The sequence below is a fragment of the Carassius auratus genome, chromosome 16, assembly GCF_003368295.1.
Source record: "Carassius auratus strain Wakin chromosome 16, ASM336829v1, whole genome shotgun sequence".
Taxonomy (NCBI): Eukaryota; Metazoa; Chordata; class Actinopteri; order Cypriniformes; family Cyprinidae; genus Carassius; species Carassius auratus.
The window spans coordinates 1173786-1196543 of NC_039258.1; the positions used below are offsets into that span (position 1 = coordinate 1173786).

Here is a 22758-nt window from a genome sequence, read left to right on the forward strand (position 1 = left end):
CCATAAAAACGCTTATTCCTCCAGTGATAAAGTCCATCCCCTTGTGTCCTCTCACATCAAAATCCACGGACATATTTGTTTGAAACTGTTTTGACTAAAGCATGCTTTATTTTTGTATATTTCTCCTGATTCACATGAGATGTCATTTTCACTGGACAAAGCAATATTATGAACAGAGGGCTATTTTAACTTTAAAGTTAAAACACATTAAAGGGGGGGTGAAATGCTCGTTTTCACTCAATATCCTGTTAATCTTGAGTACCTATAGAGTAGTACTGCATCCTTCATAACTCCAAAAAGTCTTTAGTTTTATTATATTCATAAGAGAAAGATAGTCTGGTAGCGATTTTTCCCGGAAAAACACGACCGGCTGGAGGTGTGACGTGTGGGCGGAGCTAAAGAATCACGAGCGCGAGTAGGCTTTTGCGTTGAGAGCATGTGGAAGCTGTGACATTACCGTGAAGAAAAAACCATAATCCAAAACAAACCATGGCTAACAGTCAGATTCAGCGTATATTTATGATCCAGAATCAGAACCAGAGGCTGAAACTGAACAAGAGCAGCAGCAGCAACGACTCGCTCCGAGCGGGGCTCGAACCCGGGTCTCCGGCATGGGAGGGGACACACTAACAAGGAGGCAGAGATATTTGAAGCAGTTTTACTCACCGCCTGCGGTTCCAACACACGATCGTGACCCTTTTTCGTTGGTATTGCATCTTCCTTAAGAAATAAACGATACGCAAATCCGGCGTCAAACTGGGCCTTGTGAACAAGCATCTTCGAAATGCAGGGAACAAACACAAACACTTGCACAACTCCGTTGATGCTCTGTAAAAATAAACTCCATCCACTGGTCCCTTAATGCTGTTTCTCTTTTGGTAATCTGTGCAGGGTTGTCTTGCCCTGGCAACCAAAAACACACTTCTTTTGTGACATTTCGCGACGCTCTCTCTCTGATCAGTGAAGTCTGTTGTGCTCTCAGTGCTCTGCTATACGGGAGCGCGCGCTCTTCCGGCAGAAGTGCCCTCAGGATCCATATAAGGAAATTCCGCTCCATCTAATGTCACACAGAGCCATACTTGAAAAAAACTTTCCGAAACTTGTGACAAACCGGAAGGAGTATTTTGGGAACAAAAATACTCCTTCAAATGTACAACTTAATTTTTGAAACTTTGTCCATGTTTAGCATGGGAATCCAACTTTTTAACAGTGTTAAAAACTCAGTATGCATGAAATAGCATTTCACCCCCCCTTTAATGATCAAATTGGTTGAACATGAAGCGTTTTGCTTCACAAGATGTTAGTAGATAGACTGGAGTTATGTGGATTACTTGTGGATTATTGTGATGTTTTTTATATTAGCTGTTTGGACTCTCATTCTGACGGCACCCATTCAACAACATACCATACCGTGAAACATATGGCATTACAGATGGTATCAGGTACGCAGTGCCTCAGTCCTAAACAGCTCTGTCAGACTAACCAGAAGCACATGTGAGGAAATCATCGGATGGTGTATAAATGACCTCAGTGAAGCTCTTTGAGACACAGACTACAAGCACAAACGCAGAGACTCCCACAGCACATGAAATCAATGCGGCTTCCATTACCAGAAAACACTAATGACACTTCAGTGATGTAGAGAGACGAGGACAATGAATAATGTATAGACGTTATTTCATGTGCAACATCAGAGAGAGCACCATTAACTTCCCGTGCTGTCTTAAAACAGGCCACATTTTAGGATTTAGATTAAGGGGGATAAAAAACAAAACGACCGTATAACCTTGGATCTTTGGATTAACATGTTAGGTTTGTTTACCTAAGCCAAATCAGGTAACAAATCAAGTATCTTAGCATGCAAAGCCTGACTGAAGGAACACAGTGCCATCTAGTGGTTCGTGCATGTCAGCACTTCACCTGAAACAAAATAAAAGCTGCTCATGTAAATACAACATTACTATATTATTATATATATAATTCAAAAGAACGACCACATTACAGTATTTCCATCTAATGCCACCAGTGTGTAATTTATGCATGCGGATGCACTCAAATCTTCTGTTAAAATTGAAGTTTTGCAGCACTTCACATCAGGAATCACTGCAAACGTAAACACAGTCTAGGCGGATTATCCAACCCTCATTTAATTAATGCAATTAAGCTTTGCTCTCCCCACATACCTGCTTATCTGCTGCTGTCAGAGCCCAAACTGTAAATGAATTAATTACCTCGATCTGCTTAGTTCATAACGGCAGTCTGAACATGCATCAGTGCAACAGCAATCACTACAGGAGTAAGAGTCTTTAAATGGGTCATTCCCTCTGTCATTTTTTTAAATAATGGAAATATATATAAAAAAAATCAATATACTTTTAAGTGAAAATTGGGTTTTTTGAAAAAGAAAAAGTTTTTTTTTTTATGTACTAGATGATGCACAGATGCCTTAAACCGGTGATTTATTTTATATATTTTCTTTCTATAATCTAAACGTATAAAGAAAATGTTTAAAATGGTAAATTTATAGGTTCATCCTGTATGCATAGTATTTTTTTCCATTCTCAGCTTTTGCAAGGTTGTCCTTGCTTATAACACCTGAAAGAGCTATTCAAAAAATAATAATAATAATAAAAATAATTAATAATAAATAAAATAGAATACATGCATACAATACATATAATATATTAAAATTAAGAGGCAAATAACAAAAAACTCAATATTAAATAGTTACATTTATTAATTTTAAAAATCAGAATAAACAAATGATTTACAGTCAAGTTTGAGCTAGAAGAACAGAAGGCTGTCTGAGTTTCTGTGATGTTGTGAGAGATCATACAGCCCGCAGCTCCATCTTGCTCATTACGATTATAATGAGTCCCATCATAAATCCCAAAAACCCCACAAGAATTCCGATCACAAGCACCGCTGTCTCCACCTCCTGAGAGTCTTCTGGCACCTCCACCTCTGTGAACACAGACAACAGCACATCACCAACACTAAACAGCATCCAAACATCTCAAATATACAGCAAAAGATTCATATTAGACATAAAACACAACATACGTTCTAGCATCCTTTTACTCCACAATTCATGTCTGTGCATTAATGTGCATGTATAAAGTCTGTTTATTTTTATCGACTACCAATGAAGCATTAAATTAAAAAAATTGTAAAATCTTTTATTAAATATCATGCAAATGTAAAGTCATTACGGGGGCCTTTTTAATACTACATTCGGGTCCTTTTAGTTAAATAATAATAATAAAAGAATATAAAAACAAAAAATTTGCATGCTTTTAGTTCTTATTGATGAATTTTTGACTCATGTTTTTGTTCTTATTGCTCAGAAGTGTGCAAATAATAACAATAATATGGATTGTAGTATTCCTTTGCTTCACTAAATTGTCTTACGTGAAACTGTATATTATCGATATATTTTATTGAATACTTCTGAAGCAATGATTTATATTTAATAATAAATAAGTAAAATTTTTGATTAAATATAAAGGCATCAATAACGCATTTTTAACTCATTTAGGTGTTAATGTCCTGTTAATTAAAAGACAAAAAACACTACTACTACTACTAATAATAATTTATTATATTAAAAAAGGTATGAAAGTATTATAATTATTATTGTATTATTATTATTATTATTATTATTATTATTATTATTATAAGTTTTAATATTTAGTAAAATATTTTAAAAACATTACAAAAAGAAAAAAAAACATTTATTAAATATTAGTTCTTAATGATTAATTTTTGACTTGATTCCTTTGTTCCCGCTGCACAGAAATACTAATAAAAAATTCACAAACTTTCCTTGAAAAAGTCAATTTCATTGGGTTAAAAAAGGTAAAGACTGTGTAAAATTCTCACACACTAAGATCAGTGTTGAAAGCGGTTGGAAATCTTTACCCAACGTCTGATTTTCCCACAAAGGAGAAGTGCTCACCCCAGAACCTGGTGATGTCCCGCTCCAGTCCTCTGTGTCGCACGCTGCAGGTGTAGATGTCTCCCCGCTCAGGACGGAAGTTCAGGTAGGAGAACAGGCGAAAGCTGAAGTCTGGGTTGGAGTAATACTGCGTCTCACTGACGTCTTGCTCACTCACCGGCTCTCCGTTCCTCGTCCAGGAGATGTTCACCGGCGGCGGGTGGAAGCCGGTCACTGAGCAGACGAGGGTGTTTTCAACACCAAGCTTCACGTCGCTCTTGGAGTACAGCTGTGTGGAAGGAGGAACTGTGCACAGATATAGGGGAGATATATGAAATAACACTACTTAAAACTTAAAGCACAGTTTGTGTGTTTGAGCTTAGGACGAGACTATATGTAGCTACGTTTCCATCCGAAGTTACAAATTAAGCTTTAGTGCAAAATTGGAATATTGCATAAAACATTTGTGAATAAAGCACTGTTTCCACACAGTGAGTTGATGCATATATAATAATTTTGATATATAGTAAATTATGAGCTTCAGAGTGTGCAGATGAAATGTGTTGGTTTGTCCAGTTTCATGCTGTCCCAACATTATTTGGTAAAAGTGTTTCCACCATAGTTTGTGTGCATGTTGTCCAACTGGATTAGACATTTATCCTACTTAGTTGGGCGCATACGTTTTTATGCACTTTTTAGGAATTTATGCACATCCTGGCATTTCCATCCAGCGTTTTTTATGCTATATCCCAAATGTGCATAAAAATATGTGTATGGAAACAGCTTGTCTGGCCGACCAATGGCAGACAAGAGTCTGGTTCTGGTCCTGCGACTTATAGTCAGGTGCGACTTATTTATCAAAATTAATTTGACATGAACCAAGAGAAATGAACTAAGAGACATGAACCAAGAGAAAACATTACCGTCTCCAGCCGCGAGAGGGCGCTCTATACTGCTCAATGCTCCTGTAGTCAACACTGAAGACATAGAGCGCCCTCTCACGGCTGTAGACGGAAATGTTTTCTCTTGGTTCTTGGTTCTAAATAAATGCGACTTATAGTCCGGTGCGACTTATGTTTTTTTCCTCGTCATGACGTATTTTTGGACTGATGCAACTTATATTCAGGTGCGACTTATAGTCCGAAAAATACAGTAGCCTATATTGATTGACTGACTCAAGCAACTTATTATGAGAGTATTAATCTTTTCCATTCCAAAAAAAAATAAATAATAATAAATCGTAGATTTAAGAAAATATGAAGAAAAATGGGTTTTAAATACATCATGATTTTAAATGACAACTGAGAAGTGTTATTTTAGTATTTATATAATATTATAGTTTTATGAATATTTTGAATTGGCTTATTTCTATACTTTCACTTTTTCATTTTTGGGGTCTTTTTTTCTTCTTTTGATCGTATTTTAAAATGAATTTATTTTACTATTTAGGGTCAATTAAGGTTAATTTATTTTTATTTTGACTTTTAGTCAATTGAGTTTTTCCTTTTTATTGTGTGTATTTCTAATGGTGATTTAATTCAATGGTGAGTCTTATTAAAAACACACTACAACAAATACAAAATTAATACATTTAAATATTTTTATATTGCCGTAATAAAATATAATAAAATTAACTGAAAAAAGTAATGATTTTACAGACAAATGAGCAGGTATTTTATATGTTATTATAGTTTTTTACATATTTTGATAATATTTTTTAATATAACTAAGGTTAATTTACTTTTTTACTTTAATTTTCTAATTTTTACTAAAATATATATTTCTATGCAGTTTCTACTTAACGAGAAATTAAGAGAAAAATGAGCTTAATTATGAAAATATTCATTATTAATAATATTATAATAATAATTGTATATATATATATATATATATATATATATATATATATAGTATTATATGTCTCTATTATTTATATAACTTTATAGCTTTTATCTTTGCATCTTTTTACTTTACATGCGGTTGTGTGCTTTTGTAATTTTTATTAGATTCTTTTTATAGTAAATATTACTATGTATGGTTAACTTATGTTTTAGCTTTAGGTTAACTAAAAAAATAATAATAATACATTTTTGCATAAGTAATAAGAAGTAATAAGAATTTTAGGCTAAGATGGCTTAGTTGTTATATATATCATCAGAATACAAAACAGCCATAAAATAGGTGACATTTTCTGTTGATTTTGAGATAAAAGTTGCCTTAAACATGTTTTGATAGGCTTCATTAAAAAGAACCATAAAATATAATATACACACTAATGCATTAAATAATTGAATCCAGATTTTACTCATTAGGATTTCTATTCATATGGAGAGTTTACCGATGGATTCGGGGGGATTTTTCTCTCCTGTGATGCAGCGGGGAATATTGTAGAAGCAGGTGCCGATGGAGAGGTGCGCTAGAGAAGGCAGATTGCGGTCGAGGGTCCAGTCGCCTGCGAACTCCGGCAAACGCTGCTTTGCTGTGTAATCATTAGGGTCGACGTGCCAGAGCTCCTCTCCGTCAAACTCCAGCTCAAAACCAGCGTCCATCATCTCTATATGACAGTATGTCAGCTGACGCATTGAATGCTTCACACCTGAGAGAGAAAACCATCAACATTCAGGATTACAAACAATAAACACAACGTCAACAACTCATATTTCAGTCCAGCAGGCTTTAAAAGAAGTTCTAGGAAGATGAAATCATTACCTTGAGCTCTTGAAAAACTCCAAAAACAGTCAAACGTGCAAAAGAGAGGGAACAAGCGCCACATTTCAAGGCCATCAGCCGAATGCCACGAACGGGGCATTTACTGGTAATATTTACTTCCTCATCCACAGTCATTATTGTGCACAATATGATTTCCTCATGCCTGAGAGAGAAACTGGAGCACTGGATTCCACCAGCTAATCAGGTTTCACTTCTTTTGTGATGCATGAAGCCACTGTATTGTTTCTGTAATAACCACAGTGCACTGAACAACAGGATCAATGATAATAGAAACACATGGTGTCCAATTCATTTAGAACATGCTCGGACCAAGATCTGTTAAGAACCAGTAAATCAAATGACATTATTACTACTAGTGTTTTACATGATGCACCGATCAACATATCATTCTATGATTGGTTCCAGTTGATGATGACAGGAATGTAAATATAAATATATAGTTGAAATATAATAAAATATATACATATACACATATATATACATACACGTATGTACATACATACAAATATATATATACACACACATACATATAATTGTTAATCTTTATTTAAAATTTTTGTTTTTTTATAAATTATTATTAATATAGTGATAATGATAATTTTATCTTAATTTTAAAATATATTGTTGAAAAAAAAACATGGGAAGTCCTTAAAGCTTGGTTTAGAAGCTCTTCTTATTAAATTTGATAGGATAGTTGACGGATGGATTAGTTATGTAAATTGCCATAGAGATATTTTACAGCACAAATTTCCAAAAAATACATAAAAAAAATTTGAATACAATAAAACTCCCTTGATATTGAAATGTTATATGAGTGTAGGAACCTTGCGCTCATAAAACACCAGCATTCAGATCTTCTTCATGTCCTTGTGCTAAACCGAAAGCACTCGAGCTGTTTTTTAAGTTCACTTGTAAACACTCACATTGTTCAACCAAGTATATCCTGTTTTGCATTGCTACTGAGCTGCACCAACAAACCAAGAAATAAAATATGAAATAAAACATTGAAACACCACTTCACACCATTCACTTGTTGTATTTGTATTTCCATCCAAATAAAAACCAACGTATAATCCAGAGCGCATAAACTCTTTATAATACTGCAGATATGGAGTATTAAGTCTGCCATGTGTCTTACATATTCAAAAAAGAATTTTCACGAAAAGAGAGAGGTTAGAGCAATGCAAATAAATACAACCGAGAACGCAGCATGGTATTATGGACTCTATATACAAGAAATAAATGACAGTCTATTGCTTAAATGTGATTCCTTTAGTCTCATCTACAACCAGATCTCTCAAGTTAACATTCAACTTAAATAACTAATTCAAACCACTCAATCTAGCAGCGTTTCTCTATGTATGCTCATCAAATCTCCTCCAGTCCGGTGAGGCGTTATTATGGCTGATATTTTCAATGCATATGATCACTACAATTTTAACAGATGCCTAATCAGAAAGATTTATGACAAAAAGTGTCATTAAACATGGATTCAGTCAAATCCATTTCTTACAGATCAACGCAATAGCAAAATGAAACTAGAGAGCAAATTGCGAAGCCACATGGAAAGTTACTGAACTATTCAGAATGATATCATACGTACATAACAAATCCCAAAACAGTCCAGTGCATCACAGCGTGGAAGCCTAAACGTTTGAAAGCAGATGCAAATGCAAAGTAGTTCTTAATTTTCATTCTCTAATTTCCCCTTTGAAGGTCCTTCATACAAGTTTTGGTTGATTTAAATACTAGTCCTGATCTTTAAAGCAATGCAAAAAGAAGCAAGAAATGTTCCAAGACTTAACTAAATGGTCAAAATGGATGCAAAACAAAACAATAAGCTATTCAGTCAACTAAGAAAAGTAGTTATGATTACACACTCTTTCCCATTATGGGCATCTTGGTAAAAGTCTTCTTTATAAAAGAAAAAAAATGATAGTATATACATTTTTTACACTGAAGTAAACAGAGTTCCTGGATTCAGGAGGCACTGTGAATGCGCCCCAGAGAGCCCGCTTCCTGTGCCTTCCCAGAGTCCTCTTCACCTGGAGTCATCTTCACTGGTGTCAGATGAGGATGAGGAGGAGGACGATGAGGAAGAGTCTGAGCTGGAGCTGCTGGCGCTGAGACGTGACGCCATGGCCTGAGGCTCCGAGCCGCTGGGCTTCTCCACTGGAAGATAAAAACCAAACCGGTTTACACTCATGAAGGAAACTGGTTTTGCGGGTGTCACTCAGCAGGGCTCAACAGTCTTGGTTGGGATGGTTGTCCAGATAAAAGACAACAATGACAGATATTTTTGAATACTGGAAGTAGGTTTTGTATTTTTAAAATGACTAAAAACAAATAACTTTTTCTCAAAAGGTTAAAAACTTTTCATAAAGTGTTAAGAATACAAGATATGAAAACCTAGCTTCTTACTGGATTTACATTTGAATTTTATATGAATCCCTACCAGATGTATACAATCTGTCTGCACTAGAGAGTAATTTAATATTAATTCAATATTCAGTATTATACTGGAGCATTTGTAAGGCTACATGATTTGGGAAAGAACAAAATTTAACAGCAATTAAAAAAAAAACAACAACTATGATTTAAAAAAAAAAAAAAGTCTATATCAATATGACTATAATAATTACTTATTATTTTTGTTGTTGTTATTAGCAAATAACTTCTAAGACTGGTTTAAAAATAAATAATTAAACCAAGGAAATATGACTACTGCGATACAATTAACAAAAAAAGTATTAAAAAGTATTTAATAATAATTGAATATCTTCTTTAATGTAGTTTCTCATTTTTAATACAATTAAAATATGTATATTTTTCCAAATAAGTTATTATATATTAATAATAGTAATAAATATTTTGTACTATTTCTTTCTTAATACTATTAAAATAAATTTTTCCTAATAAGTAATAATTATTTTTCACTATTTCTTATTTTTAATACAATTAAAATATTCATTGTTTTAATGTACTTAATAATAATAAAAATTTATAATTTATGTTACAATACAGCTGTAGCATTACAATACTAATATTTATCGCGGTCTAAATTTTTTCATTTTCAAACGTTAAACCATCAAGCTTTTTTGTTTTGTTGTAAAACCACAGGACGCCCTTAAAGCCTTTTCTTTTGTTGACGACAGCTGGTTTAGAAGCACTTCTCATTACAGAGAAATATGGTTGGTGCATGTTTCGTTCCCAAATTGCACGTTTGTAAGGCGTGGCATTAACTAGAAACCAAGCCGCTCTCAGCTGCTGAACAACACCATAATCACAAAACCATAATCATCACGATTTTGGTTTTATTTTGATTAATCATGCAGCCCTGAGTATCTTGCAGCATGTCTGTTGCATTCCCCCCTTCTTTCTAATAGTTACTGAGCATAAGATCTCATCTGTACTGTTTTCACCTGTGCTCGCTCTGTGGTTGTGTGCTTGTTCAGCATCAGCTCTATACACAATATAAATGGATCCCATAAAGGCAACACTGGCCTTACACCAGCCTCGGGCCATCAGACCAGACTCATTGTTGAGTCCTGAACACAGAGACATAATAGAGCAATCTGAAGAGTGCTCTCAGCCCTACCTTTAGGTTTCTGGGGTTTCTTGACAGAGTTCAGCTGTCCGCTCACATCCTGTAACCTCCTCTCCAGTTCCCTCTTCTTCTCCAGAGCCAGTTCCTCTCGGCTCTTCCCACCTCCTCCCTTCTTCACCACTGCACACAGGACAGATCTAGATTACACTTGAAATAATTCTAGCTAAAACATGCATTATAACTACTGTTGATTTAGGTAACACTTTAGAATAGGTAACACCTATTAGTTGCTTATTAGCATGCATACTACTAGAATATTAGCCATGTATTAGTGCTAATTATGAACATATTAACGCCTTATTCTACATCCCTAATCTTACCCAATACCTAAACCTAACAACTACCTTACTAACTATTAATAAGCAGCAAATTAAGAATTTATTGAGAGAAACATTTTTTTTTTTTTTTTGATGGTCGATTCCATATTGTACACTATTATGTATATATTAGCACTGTTAAACGATTAATCATGATTAATCGCATCCAAAACCATTTTTGTTTACATAATACATCTATGTGTGCGGAGTATATTTATTCTGTATAAATACGCACACATTTCAGAAAAAAAATGTATTTAAACAATTAAACAGTTTAGATTATTTGCATATAAATGTAGACATGCAAATACATGTAAATATCTTCAGAATATATGCTCTATATGTGTGTGTATTATAATATATGTTACATAAACATAATAAATACACAGAACACACATTTTATGCAAACAAAAACCTTTTTTTGTATGCAATAAATCTTAATTAATCGTTTGACAGCAAAAATAAAGTAAAACGTAAATTAAAAGTATATTTACTTTGCATTATATTTATTAAATTACAAATAAATTGTAAATATATAAAATGTGTGTGAGTGTGTGTGTGTGGGCATGTTTTTGTGACATATCAGGACACAACTCTGTATAATGACATGGGTATGACAAAGGTATTACAAGGAGAGGGTGACTTATGAGGACATAACCCATGTCCCCATTTTTCAAAACTCTTATAAATCATACAGAATGAGGTTTTTTTGAGAAAGTAAAAATGCACAAAGTTTCCTGTGAGGGTTAGGTTTAAGTGTAGGGTTAGTGAAGTGCGATAGAATATACAGTTTGTACAGTATAAAAACCATTACGCCTATAGGATGAACCCACTTTTCACAAAAACAAACGTGTGTGTGTTTTGCCATGACATGTAGATATTTTCTAGCTTTCTCATCTGACTGGGATGTCATAGGTAGCAAGCATTAAATCTCTGCTCACCGTACGGATTGTGGGGCTTCTTGCGCAGAACTGTCATCACATATCGCTTCAGCTCACGCAGCGTGGACGGCTTCAGCGTTTCAAAATCGATTTCGATCTCCTCGGGGTTGGTGTCGTGCAGCGAGGGCTCCCGTGACTGGATGATGTGCACCACGCGGCCCAGTTTCTCCCCGGGCAGCTTGTTGATGTCCAGACTGAGCTGCCGCTTGTCATCGTAACTCATGGGAAGACCGTCCTCTTCCTCCTCCGAGTCGTAGTGCGGTAAGGAGACGGCAGCAGCCGCCGCAAAACAAGGTGAGGATGATTTCTTTGTGTTCCTGCCAGAGTAAATCAAATAAGAGAGACTTGTAATGCTGAACAGAGGGAGGGTGAAGCTACTGGTTAAAGTGAAGATATCTTATATAGATCTTAACTAAATGCTACTATGGTACTTCAACATCTCAGGTTATTGTGTTGAATCAGTCTACTGAATTAATCCAACAACTCACAAACTGAATAGGTCAGAATCAGAGTGAAAAACTGGTTGTTTATAATATTTGGCTAAAATGTTTTTTGTTGCAATAAATGATAGTTTAAAAATGAAATGTGTAGACAATGGTATATGTATTAAAATTTTTATATTTTAATATATTTTAATTAATTTTATTTTAAATATTTCTATACAACTTTATTTTTGTATCAGTTTTAATAAATTTTGTACTTAAACTTATTTCAGTTAGTTGACGAGGCAACATTTCTCATTTCTTAGATTTTTTTTTTTCATCGAATATCTATTTTTGTATTGTATTTCAGATTTATTTTGATTTTAGTCTTAGTTTAGTAACAACACTAGTTTGGCTAAGTTCTTTAGGGCTTATATTAGCTACTCCACTCCCAACAAGAACAAGTGAAGTGAAAAATACGAACTTGTTCTTGCTGCTTTTGTTCGCGGGGCCTTTCTTGCTCTGTGTGGATGACAGTGAAGCACGGCTAGATTTGCTTTTAGGCAGTTTGGCAGGCTTGTCCCGCTCATCACTCATCACACTTCGACTTCCTCTGCGTTTCTCTGGCTTCTTTTTCTTCTTCTTGTCTTTCTTTTTCTCTCGTTTCCTTTTGGGTTTGACAATCGGGCCGGAGGAGAGGGCTGCCAGCTGCTCATGTACCGCTCTGAGCTAAAACACAGGCATATTCTATGTGTGAATGGATGAATCGTGCACAGTAAGACTAGAGAGATTTATCAAAGAAAAAGGGTCTTTGATTTTGTGTTCATGTATGAAGTAGAGAGTAACAGGAAGGTCTGTGTACCTGAGTACACACCTGGTCCTGCAGCTGGGCCAGGCGTTGAGCTCTCTCCTCCTCGCTGTCTGAGCTCGGGCTGCTGTCGCTGCTCGGTTCGCTGTCGCTGCTCGGCTCGCTCTCCGACGAGGAGGAAGAGGACGAGGAAGAGGAGGATGAAGAGGAGGAGTGGTGCATTCCCAGCATGCCCATATTCCGACCTAATGGCATTGGAGACAATTCCTCCTCTGAAACCTCGTCAGGCATCTTCGCGAAGCGGAACTCAAACACATCCTGTGGAAAGAGAAAAATATTACATCTGTAGAATGACACTTCGAAAAAAAAGAAAAAATACAATACAAATATTTTTATTATCTAATTACTGTATATCTTTTTTTTTATATAGATTTGGCTTTATTTAAATTTATTTTACAATTATTTGACTAGGCAGCTAATATCATAATATTTTTTTCCAGTAAATTTTTATTTTATTTTATTAAAATTATTTAAAATTTAAAACGTAAAACTAACTGATATTATCCAGAATCTTAAAATGTTACATTCTTAATTATAAAAAAAAATAAAAAAAAATAAAAACATTTTAAATTGTGTATATATATATATATTAGGGTGCACGACTACTGATTTCTACTAGTCGAATAAAAAAAAAAAAAAATACTCACTACTTGTGGTTCATGCTATTGTAAATGAAAAGACATTAAATTGTTTTTTTGTTTTTTGTTATAAATAAACGCTTATTAATTCATAGCCGTATGCAACAATTGCATATGTAAATTGAGAAAACTTTATAATTATGACATTACATATTTAAATTTTCATGTAACAGCCAGTATTTGTATCTTTATTGGTGTCTGTAACAGTCATAACATTTTTCGTATCTGCATTCGGATACAGCATTGATAAGACCGTTATGGCTATCTTTTTTTTTTCATAGTTATCACTGAACAAGTATGTCGTGTTAAACTAAAATAATTAGCCTAATCATTTCTAAAATAACATTTATCATGCAAGCAGAGATGTCATGACAAACATTTTGTGATCATTTGAACACGGCTGAATCAATTCAATGTGCACATTTTCATTATGCAGAACACTTTAAGCGAGTCTTTCTGTTTAGTGAACTTCACTAAACAAATGTGCGTGTGCCGCGCAAACCAGCAAAAGGTAAAGATGCAAACACGTAGGACAAGTAGATAATTTATCCATATCGAAGTTGATTATTAGCCTGCTAGAACTGGTTTGGTTTTTGAGAGACTGAAGCGCCTGTTTGATTGGTGAGCGCGCTGCGCTTAATCTATTAGTTCGTATCATATCATAGCCTAAGGTTTAAATCAATATATACAAATAATAGAACGTGTATGATGTATTATTATAGGTATGATATCACTCTTGCCAAGCTCTGATTTCTGAGAGATTCACAGAGAGACAACAGCTATGCTGTTGCTTTGATTTGCGCTCTTTTCACTCATAAAGTTTACATTCATTCACTTCACACTCGTGACTTTAGAGGACTGTGTATAATATTGCGCTGATCCCGACTCAACTGTTATCTAGCAAACTCCGGCCTGTGTCAGCTTCAGCTGAGTATTCAGGCAGAATTATTCTGAATTTATTTGTCTGTTAATCATTTTTGAAGTCATTATCCGTGCCATTCCGAATATGTAATTGGGCTTCAGAAACATCCCTAATTTTACATTACATATTTAAATTTTACATGCAACATAGATAAGGTCAAAGAAAAAAACAGCTACACGCAATTTTGTAATCCTAAAATTCATGTCGTACTTGCAAACTCTTTGTACGCATTATGGTTAATGCATGCTCGAGTAGTCGATTGTTTCCGACAGCGCCGACTAGTGGTTGAAGTAATCAATCACTTGACTAGTCTATGCAAGTCTATATATATATATATATATATATATATATATATATAGATAGATAGATAGTAATACTGATAAATATATAGTATACGATAAAAAAAAGATAATAAAAATAACTGACATTAAAAAAAACACATTACTTTTTTATTATTATTTAAATTTAAGCAGAATTAAGCATTTCTATATAGGTGTATGTTTATATAAAACAGCAGATGCAGTTGAGTTCATGTACCTGCAGTTTTCGTGCCATGGCAACCACGTCATGATCAGGTGGGTTGTACTTGTAGCAGTTAGAGAACATGAGTCTGACATCAGCGCTAAACTGCTGGGCGTCTCTGTACTCACGCTCATCCATCTTCCTCTGAAGAACACAAAGCACAGGCACAGTTTTACCTCAGATTACTTTAGTGTCAAGTCAAGTCACCTTTATTTATAAAGTGTTTTTAAAAATACAGATTGTGTCAAAGCAACGTTACAGTTTAAAATAAGAAAAATAGTGTGTCAGTGATGTCATCATCCAGCTTAGTTTAGTTTAAATATTATCTTTGCAATCAAGTCGACGATGTTGCTGGATGTTAAATTTCCCTAACTAAGCAAGCCAAAACTCCATCGGTGACATAATGGAGAAAAGAAACCTTGGGAGAAACCAGGCTCAGTTGGGGAACCAGGTCTCCTCTGGCCATACCAAACCAGTAGTTCAATTCCAGGCTGCAGCAAAGTCAGATTGTGCAGAGGACTTTTCCAGAGTCATAAAACTGCAGCAGAACCATGTATACATGACCATCCAATCAGCACCAGTACTGTGTGTGTAGTTCATGTGAGTCACCTTGATGGTGCTGAGGTCCATGGGGTGTTTGATGATGTCGTGGTAGTCGTGCAGGCCCAGTGTTGATGTGTCCACAGGTTTGTAGAAGGGCCAGGCATACGCCGCGTGTTTTTTGCACAGCAGTTCTTTAAGGACGCCGCTGCAGTAGCGAAGCTGCTTGCTTAGTTTCCCCCGCCGCTGATGGGGCCTCACTGAGTCGGGCAGGTCCTTACGGGGAGGTTTGATTGGACGACGGGACAGCGGTCGCCCCAAGATGGGCTGGAGGTTTGTGGGCTCATTCACACCCATGCTGGGTGAACAATCAACGGGCACTGAGGAGAGCGAGTGGGGCATCTCTCCGGCCGATCCGTGACCTTTCCCCATGCCTCCCTTCACGGGAAAGCCGAGTGTGGTGGGAGTGGTGGTGTCGGCTTTACGCTTCACTCCCTTCTTCTGCAGAGAGGACAGAGACATAAGGCTTTCAGTTAGAGGTAGTTATAACTACATACTCAACTGAACCTACCACTAGCTGGAAATGTTTGAAGAAGGCAACATTTTATAGTGAATAATTCATTAAATTTCAGTCTGCTCCGCACACATTTCTACCAAAAAGCTTCAGAAGACTTGGAGTAGTGCCCACAAGTAGCATAGACTAAGTGCAGTATAATATGCAAGTGCATTAAATACTGATCATATATATATGTTAATTAAACTAGTTAATTTATTAAATAAATAGAAATATATAACACATCAAATTACTATTATATACACAATACATAATTATTTATTACATATACAACACCCAACATTGTGATTTTTTTTTGATAAAAAATACAATAAAAACAGTAATACTGTGAAATATTTTATTTTAATTTAAAATAACCATTTTCTATTTGAATGCGTTTTTCTTTCTTTTTTTACTTTACTTTTATACATTTAAGCAAATTACAAACAATGAATTAAAACATTCCTTGACAGCAGCAGTGACTCAAAGAAAAAAAAATACAAATAAGAGGAGCAGAAAGTAAAAACATACAAACTTGTCAAATAATACAACGGGGAATAAATCAAGGTTCCTTTTTTGGAGGGTGTGGCTTCATCCAGTTAATTGTTTTGGTTTTTCTTGCACTTAGTTTGATTATATACAGTATATACCTCTGGTTTTTACACAAATCCTGGGGTATATCCCTTCAGGCTATAAAAACAGGTGAGTAAAATTTTCCTAATCTCAACCTTTACCCTTCGCCAAAATGTAGATATTTTCAGACATTCCCAAAATGTGAGTGTGATCTTCTATTTTCTCCAACATTTCTGTTTCTGGACTGCTAACACGTTTTGATATCATCAATGGTATTCTAAAAAACGTAGTTTTTGTTTTCCAGTCAAACTCTTTCCAGTTACGATTACTGATGTACATTCTATACATATGTTTTTTCTTGAATATAATTTCAAATGTCATATTTTCCTGTGATTCAAAGCTAAATTTTAAGCTTTTAAGCAGCATTACTCCAGTCTTCAGAGTTACATGATCCTTCAGAAATCCTATATATGCTGATAAATATGTTGATTTAGTGCTCAGGAAACAAGTTTTTTTTATAATTATACATGTTGAAAACCGTTATTGATTATGGTTGTAATATTTCTGTAGAAATTATGATAGTTTGTATATGCTTTTTTATTTTATTTATTTAAAAGAACAGCATTTATTTGAAACCACTTCTTTTTAAAACTTTTCTTTTGAGCAATTCAATGCATTCTTGATAAACAAAAATATTCATTTCATTCAGAAAAAAACTGAACAGAAAAAACAAGCATATAAGTGCATATATTTAATTGTTTGTGTGTGTAAAAAAATAATTATATATATATATATATATATATATATATATATATATATATATATATATATACAAAATATATATTAAATATATATATTAAATATACAAAGAAAAATTATATATATATATATATATATATATATATATATATATATAGATACAAAAATATATATTAAATATATATATTAAATATACAAAGAAAAATATAATATAATATAATATAATATAATATAATATAATATAATATAATATAATATATAATATAATATATAATATAATATAATATAATATAATAGATCAACAAGTAACTCCAGGTGAGCCAGATGATGATGAATGCCCAGCGTCAGGCTCAGCCATGTAAGAGTGATGCTCTGAATCGAGTGTGTATGTACCTTTGCAGTGGGTTGGGTGGGTGTTGGGGTCATCAGCGATGGAGGAGGGCCGCTGTTGCTCAGTAGGGTCTGTGGTGGGGTGGAAAACTGGGAATCTGGAGTGTCGGGTGAGGAAGGAGAGTACGCTGACTGGGACACGGCAGGCACCTGGTGTGCAGATGTACCACTTCCTCCTCCTGATGGATATAAACATATTTTTACAAAAGTGGCGAACTGGTTCTGATCGCTTTACATGACAGTTAGGTGAGATCTTCCAGTCTGAATAGGTGGTTCTTGGCCAGAATTAGCTACAAATTATCTAGATTTGAGTCTGAGAGTAATGCAATTTCGATTCTCTGTATGTATGTACTGTACATGTGAAAGATTTGACAATAAAGCAGACTTGACTTGAAATGTGACACTAAAGCCTATATGACTGTGTAACTCACCTTTGCCTCTACGTCCTTTGATCGTTTTTGCTCCTCTGCCTTTAGGGGTAGGAGGAGGCAACTCGATCTCTTCCTGGGGCATCTGGGCAACCTTCTGTAAGAAGACCTTCTCCAGAGACTGTGCCATCAGCACAATGTCGTCTGTAGGCTGAAAGACAATTCACATTATACACTTCTGTAGAAAACCTGAACAGCCCCAACAGTTGCTATGTAAATGTACACTACCATTCAAAAGTTAGGTTTTGGAGGTTTTGGAAATCCGTATGCTCGCCAAGGCTGCATTTATTTGATCAAAATACAGTAAAGTTGTAAAATATTATTATAATAATAAAAAAAAGTAAATCTGAATGTAGTTTCAGCATCATTAATCCAGTCTTCAGTGTCACATGATCCTTCATTCTAATATGCTGCTCAAGAAACATTTCTGATTATTATAAATGTTGAAAACGCAGTTTCATATTTTTTGTGGAAACTATTTATAGTAATTTCAAAAGAACAGCATGTATTATTTATGTAATATTTTGTAGCATTAGAAATATAAATATTAATACATGCATGGTCCTGACATCTGTTTAAACATCATATTTCTAAATGATGCATGTTCTTTATGTCACCTACAACCATTTAAATCTCTCACATTTAATTTTTGTGCTTAATAACACAGGAATTATATGAAATGACTATGTTTGTGCTCTAACCATTAGGAAATGCCAAAGGAGCACACCTTATTGTAGATGTAGCAGTTGGTGAACATGGTATTGAAGTCGTGCAAGCATTCGCTGGCGCTGCGGTAGTAGTTATTCTCCAGTCGTTTCTTGATTGAGCCCATGTCCATCGGCTGTTTGATGATCTTATGGTAGTCCTGAAAGCAAAACAGGAAATAGCGTCATTGGAGATCATATTATCTGTGCATAAGAATATAATAGGCAAGATCAAGGTTTGTAGATTACTGGTAATATGAGATGCTCTGTCACAAGACAACAAAAACATGCTTTAGACTTCCAACTGGAAAGTCTTTGTTCATTAATGCAATACCAAAGAAAAAATAAAAGCAAAGGTTGAAGGTTGTGAAAGTTACAAATTTACTCTTGGAGTCATATTTACATCCCAATATCACTGCAATTGAACCACACAGGGCCTTACAATCTAAGATACTACAAGAAAAGTTTACTAAGACCCAGAGTCTAAAAGGGGGTTTTGATATCTTTAATACTTCTTGAGTTACTGGTGGGCAAACTTTGTAAAAGAAAACTTGAAAAGTGCATTTTTTCCATTTTTGAACTGTAGCCACTGGCATATAATACAACCAAGACTGCTGAAGTCAACAGGTTTTACAAATAGACATATCAATCTCTCTGTAAAAATAACATATAATTTCTGCCGTCTTTCTAAAGTCATTTTGACCCCCCTGTTATTTGTCTCCAAAAATAATTTCAGGTGAAAATTGACACACTCTACAAAATAGTGGATTACTCCGTAATTATACATCCATGACATTCAATATTTAGGCTTTCATAACTACATATGTTTATCTTTCTACAGAAAAAATACGTGAAATCAAAACATTTGATTGACTTGACAATGACAATTCATTTTGCATGCACTTTTCATGCAACACATCATTGCAAAGCAGCTTAACAGAAAAATTATGTTTTTACATTACAATTAAGAGCAGTTCATCAGTGGTGTGTGACTATAACAAAGTGCATCAAGTCAATCAAGCGTAAAGTTATTCTCAGGAAGTAAGCGTTCACTCACAGGTAAGTTGAGTCGGACCGCGTCCACAGGTTCATGGAAGGGCCATGCGAAATGATGGCGCCACAACGCTTTCACCAAGACCTTGTGGAGGAACTGCAGCTGATTGGTGGAGCGTCCCAGTCGGCTGGGGTCTGTCACCGGGGGCTGCTGGGGCGGAGGGGGTCCGGGAAGAGGCACGTGGGGCGGAGGCACATGGGGCAGAGACGGGCTCTCAAAGCCCTCAAAGAGCAGCGAGGGTTTCCGAATACGCTTGCCCGAACTCTGCTCCATCCCACCCAAGACAGACAGCCCTACTCCCACAGAGCTGCTGCAGGAGTCATCAACAAAACACAAAAGATGTCACATTTAGTGTTGAGATATAGAGGATAAGGAGAAAAACATTAATTTAATAATGCAATATAAACATTATTGCATATTGAATATTGCATTGTTTTGTGCCTGCACAAACCGTGTAATCTACATTAGATACATAAAACATGCATAATCTACAACCAGACTGACATATCGGCTAAGTGAATTAATAATCAAATATTTGGCAATTTTAATGGTATATACCAGTAGTGATAAACTTCATGTCAGTTTCAAAAGCTATTACATATTATGTATTGTGTATAATAAAATAATCTCCATATTTTTTACATGCCAAAAATAAACTGCCTCTATTTGATAAAAAAATAGAATAAAGAGTAGAATGTTTAAATATTGTTACAATATATATCAAAACTGTTTTCTTTTTTATTACATTTTAAAATTACAAATTTAATATTTTGAAGAATGTAGATTTTTTTTAAGTTATTCATGTGATTTAAAAAACATCATTTAAAACAAATCTTTAATGTCACATTATGATGGTACCTATCTACTGTCAATTTCGCTAAATTTGGCGCGTTCATTTACTTGCTGATTACAAATATTAATTTATAAAAAAATAAATAAAATACTGACCACAAACCTTTGATTATAGATGCAACTGGTTATATACACACGGATAAAATAAACATGTAAGAAATAAATAGCAATATTTTTAAGTTTGAGTGAAAATATACCAACAGTTTTAACAACAGTTTTATAACATGGTCAGCACAAATGTTGTCAAATGCAGGCATTTATGTTTGAAACTCAAGAACATTGTCCAAAATGTATTAAAATGCATGAGTAATACTGCATCATATCACAACAATTAAAATAATAATCCTTATTTAACTCCATGCTAGCTTTACGGAAAAACAATAACATTCAATATTGAACACTACTGATTTGTTTATCATTCGATTCTTATTCTTCCAATATCACTGTCCTTATTTCAAGTCAACTAATCGTTTACAATGAATAATAACACATGAACTGGATCAGACAATTTAGAAAATAATTACTAACACATTCAGTCAGTAGACAATTTATCTCATGAGGGAAATTGTGCAATAGCAGCAAGACGATATCATCAATGCATGATAAAAGACACTGTAAGAAACACTGTAAGTCTGTCCCGCCTTTGCTCTGTTTGTAAACAAGCGTCCAGTGCATTCAAGCCCAATCAGCACAGGACAGCAGCCACATGAATCATCAACCCCTCCCTATCCCTGCACACACATTTAACAACACAGCTCAAACACAAACATCAACTGCATGCACAAGCACCATCAGACAGATGCAAGCCATGCAAAACGCTGAGATGCATGTAAAGAGCACTAAAACTGTACCACAATGTAAACAGTTTGCGCCCAAATAGCACAGTTACTAAATAAAGCAATGTTTTATTGATACGAGATGACACTGTAACCGTGTGAATATCAAGTTAACATAATTACATGCCCGTTTATATCAAAAATTAAGTTTTTACCATGGTGTGTGTGTGTGTATGTATGTGTGTGTGTTATAGTGTAACGTTAGCCCTTTAAACGCTGAAGATGGCGGTTGAAAAATGATGCAGTACAGACCCACAACATAGAGATGCTCGCTGCATTCTGTTGTTTTAATAGCTGGAACTCATTTAAAAAGACGTAAGGCTGTTTTAACACGAGTAACATCCCTATTTTGAGGAGGAAAATTAACGTTTCATTCACTTTTGCTCATCCTTTGTGATTAAATAGCCACACAGGATTAGTTTATAGGCTCCGAGGGCACGCCGATAATACCTGTCAAGAGACGGGTTGATGGCCGCCTCCATTCGGATGGATCGGGGTTGTTTTGCGACACGGAATCCTGCGTTTTTGCAGCTGTTTTTTTTTATCATTCAACTCCTTGTGCTTGATCTTCTCAGCGCCGTCCAACAAGCAAATGGCGCTTTCAATTTCCGCTCCAGGGTTTTTATATAAGAACGCCACTGACCAATCAGAATTCGTCCCTCCTCCGAAGCTGGTTTCTTATTGGTTTAGGGTCAAGTCCTTCAGCAGCGCTAGAACCGCCTATGTACAAATGTGCTCTGAGAGAATTTATTATATATGATTCACGGTTTCCATCTAGTGATGAATTTGTGAGGAACTAAACGAATCTTTTTAATAATTAAAAACGTTATTTATAATATTTTTATGAAGTTTATGATACAAACCACTACATAATTTATTTAGCATGTTAATTAAGGCCCATAACCCTTAAATTCCTACTGATATCGAAAGCTTTTTCAACCTTTTAAATAATAAAATGTTTTTCTTTCTGTAAAATACTTTAAACTTTTATTTTGTATGGATGTGTGCTACATTGCAAGTCTATTTGAGCGTGTGTTATTCTTGCACTGTAGGATTTTTTTCAATGATCAATGGTCCCAAGAAATATTAGAAGAGTATGAACAGCAAAATGTAAAAGATTATGGACAGTCTTTAAAAAAGTGAATTGTTAGGACTTTCTTAAAAT

At 34.8% G+C, this 22758-nt stretch overlaps 2 protein-coding genes across 4 annotated transcripts; both read right to left on the reverse strand.

Moving 5' to 3' along the window:
• Window positions 1-2727: 2727 nt before the first annotated feature.
• Window positions 2728-7101, reverse strand: LOC113116792 (H-2 class II histocompatibility antigen, A-U alpha chain-like). Its single transcript, XM_026285116.1, has 4 exons — window positions 6647-7101; window positions 6276-6533; window positions 3959-4243; window positions 2728-2964 (listed from the first exon to the last, which is right to left on the reverse strand). Exons 1-4 carry the CDS (start codon window positions 6744-6746, stop codon window positions 2831-2833), a joined length of 777 nt encoding a protein of 258 aa, XP_026140901.1. The 5' UTR covers window positions 6747-7101; the 3' UTR covers window positions 2728-2830.
• A 1252-nt stretch (window positions 7102-8353) lies between these two features.
• LOC113115684 (bromodomain-containing protein 2-like) lies at window positions 8354-22181 on the reverse strand. 3 transcript variants are annotated; one of them, XM_026283229.1, is made up of 12 exons: window positions 22044-22181; window positions 19909-20212; window positions 18875-19012; window positions 18151-18298; window positions 17723-17898; window positions 15514-15945; window positions 14920-15048; window positions 12817-13080; window positions 12439-12683; window positions 11533-11849; window positions 10266-10394; window positions 8354-8839 (listed from the first exon to the last, which is right to left on the reverse strand). In XM_026283229.1, exons 1-12 carry the CDS (start codon window positions 22139-22141, stop codon window positions 8709-8711), a joined length of 2511 nt encoding a protein of 836 aa, XP_026139014.1. In that variant the 5' UTR covers window positions 22142-22181; the 3' UTR covers window positions 8354-8708. The 3 variants fall into 3 exon arrangements, with proteins under 3 accessions (XP_026139014.1, XP_026139015.1, XP_026139013.1); XM_026283230.1 differs by having other exon boundaries at window positions 12829-13080; window positions 19909-20215; XM_026283228.1 differs by having other exon boundaries at window positions 19909-20215.
• Between the last annotated feature and the right edge of the window lie 577 nt (window positions 22182-22758).

Bases quoted from the DNA above. Each gene is read 5' to 3' on its own strand.
- LOC113116792 (XM_026285116.1), bottom strand. From the start codon at position 6,746: ATGCCCCGTTCGTGGCATTCGGCTGATGGCCTTGAAATGTGGCGCTTG. The intron at 6,534-6,646 runs GTAATGATTTCA...TTTCTCTCTCAG, and splicing joins GAGTTTTTCAAGAGCTCAAG to GTGTGAAGCATTCAATGCGT. The intron at 4,244-6,275 runs GTAAACTCTCCA...ATCTGTGCACAG, and splicing joins AAATCCCCCCGAATCCATCG to TTCCTCCTTCCACACAGCTG.
- LOC113115684 (XM_026283228.1), bottom strand. From the start codon at position 22,141: ATGATAAAAAAAAACAGCTGCAAAAACGCAGGATTCCGTGTCGCAAAA. The intron at 17,899-18,150 runs GTGAGTTACACA...TATATCCATCAG, and splicing joins CAAAGGACGTAGAGGCAAAG to GAGGAGGAAGTGGTACATCT. The intron at 15,946-17,722 runs GTACATACACAC...TCCTCTCTGCAG, and splicing joins CCACCCAACCCACTGCAAAG to AAGAAGGGAGTGAAGCGTAA.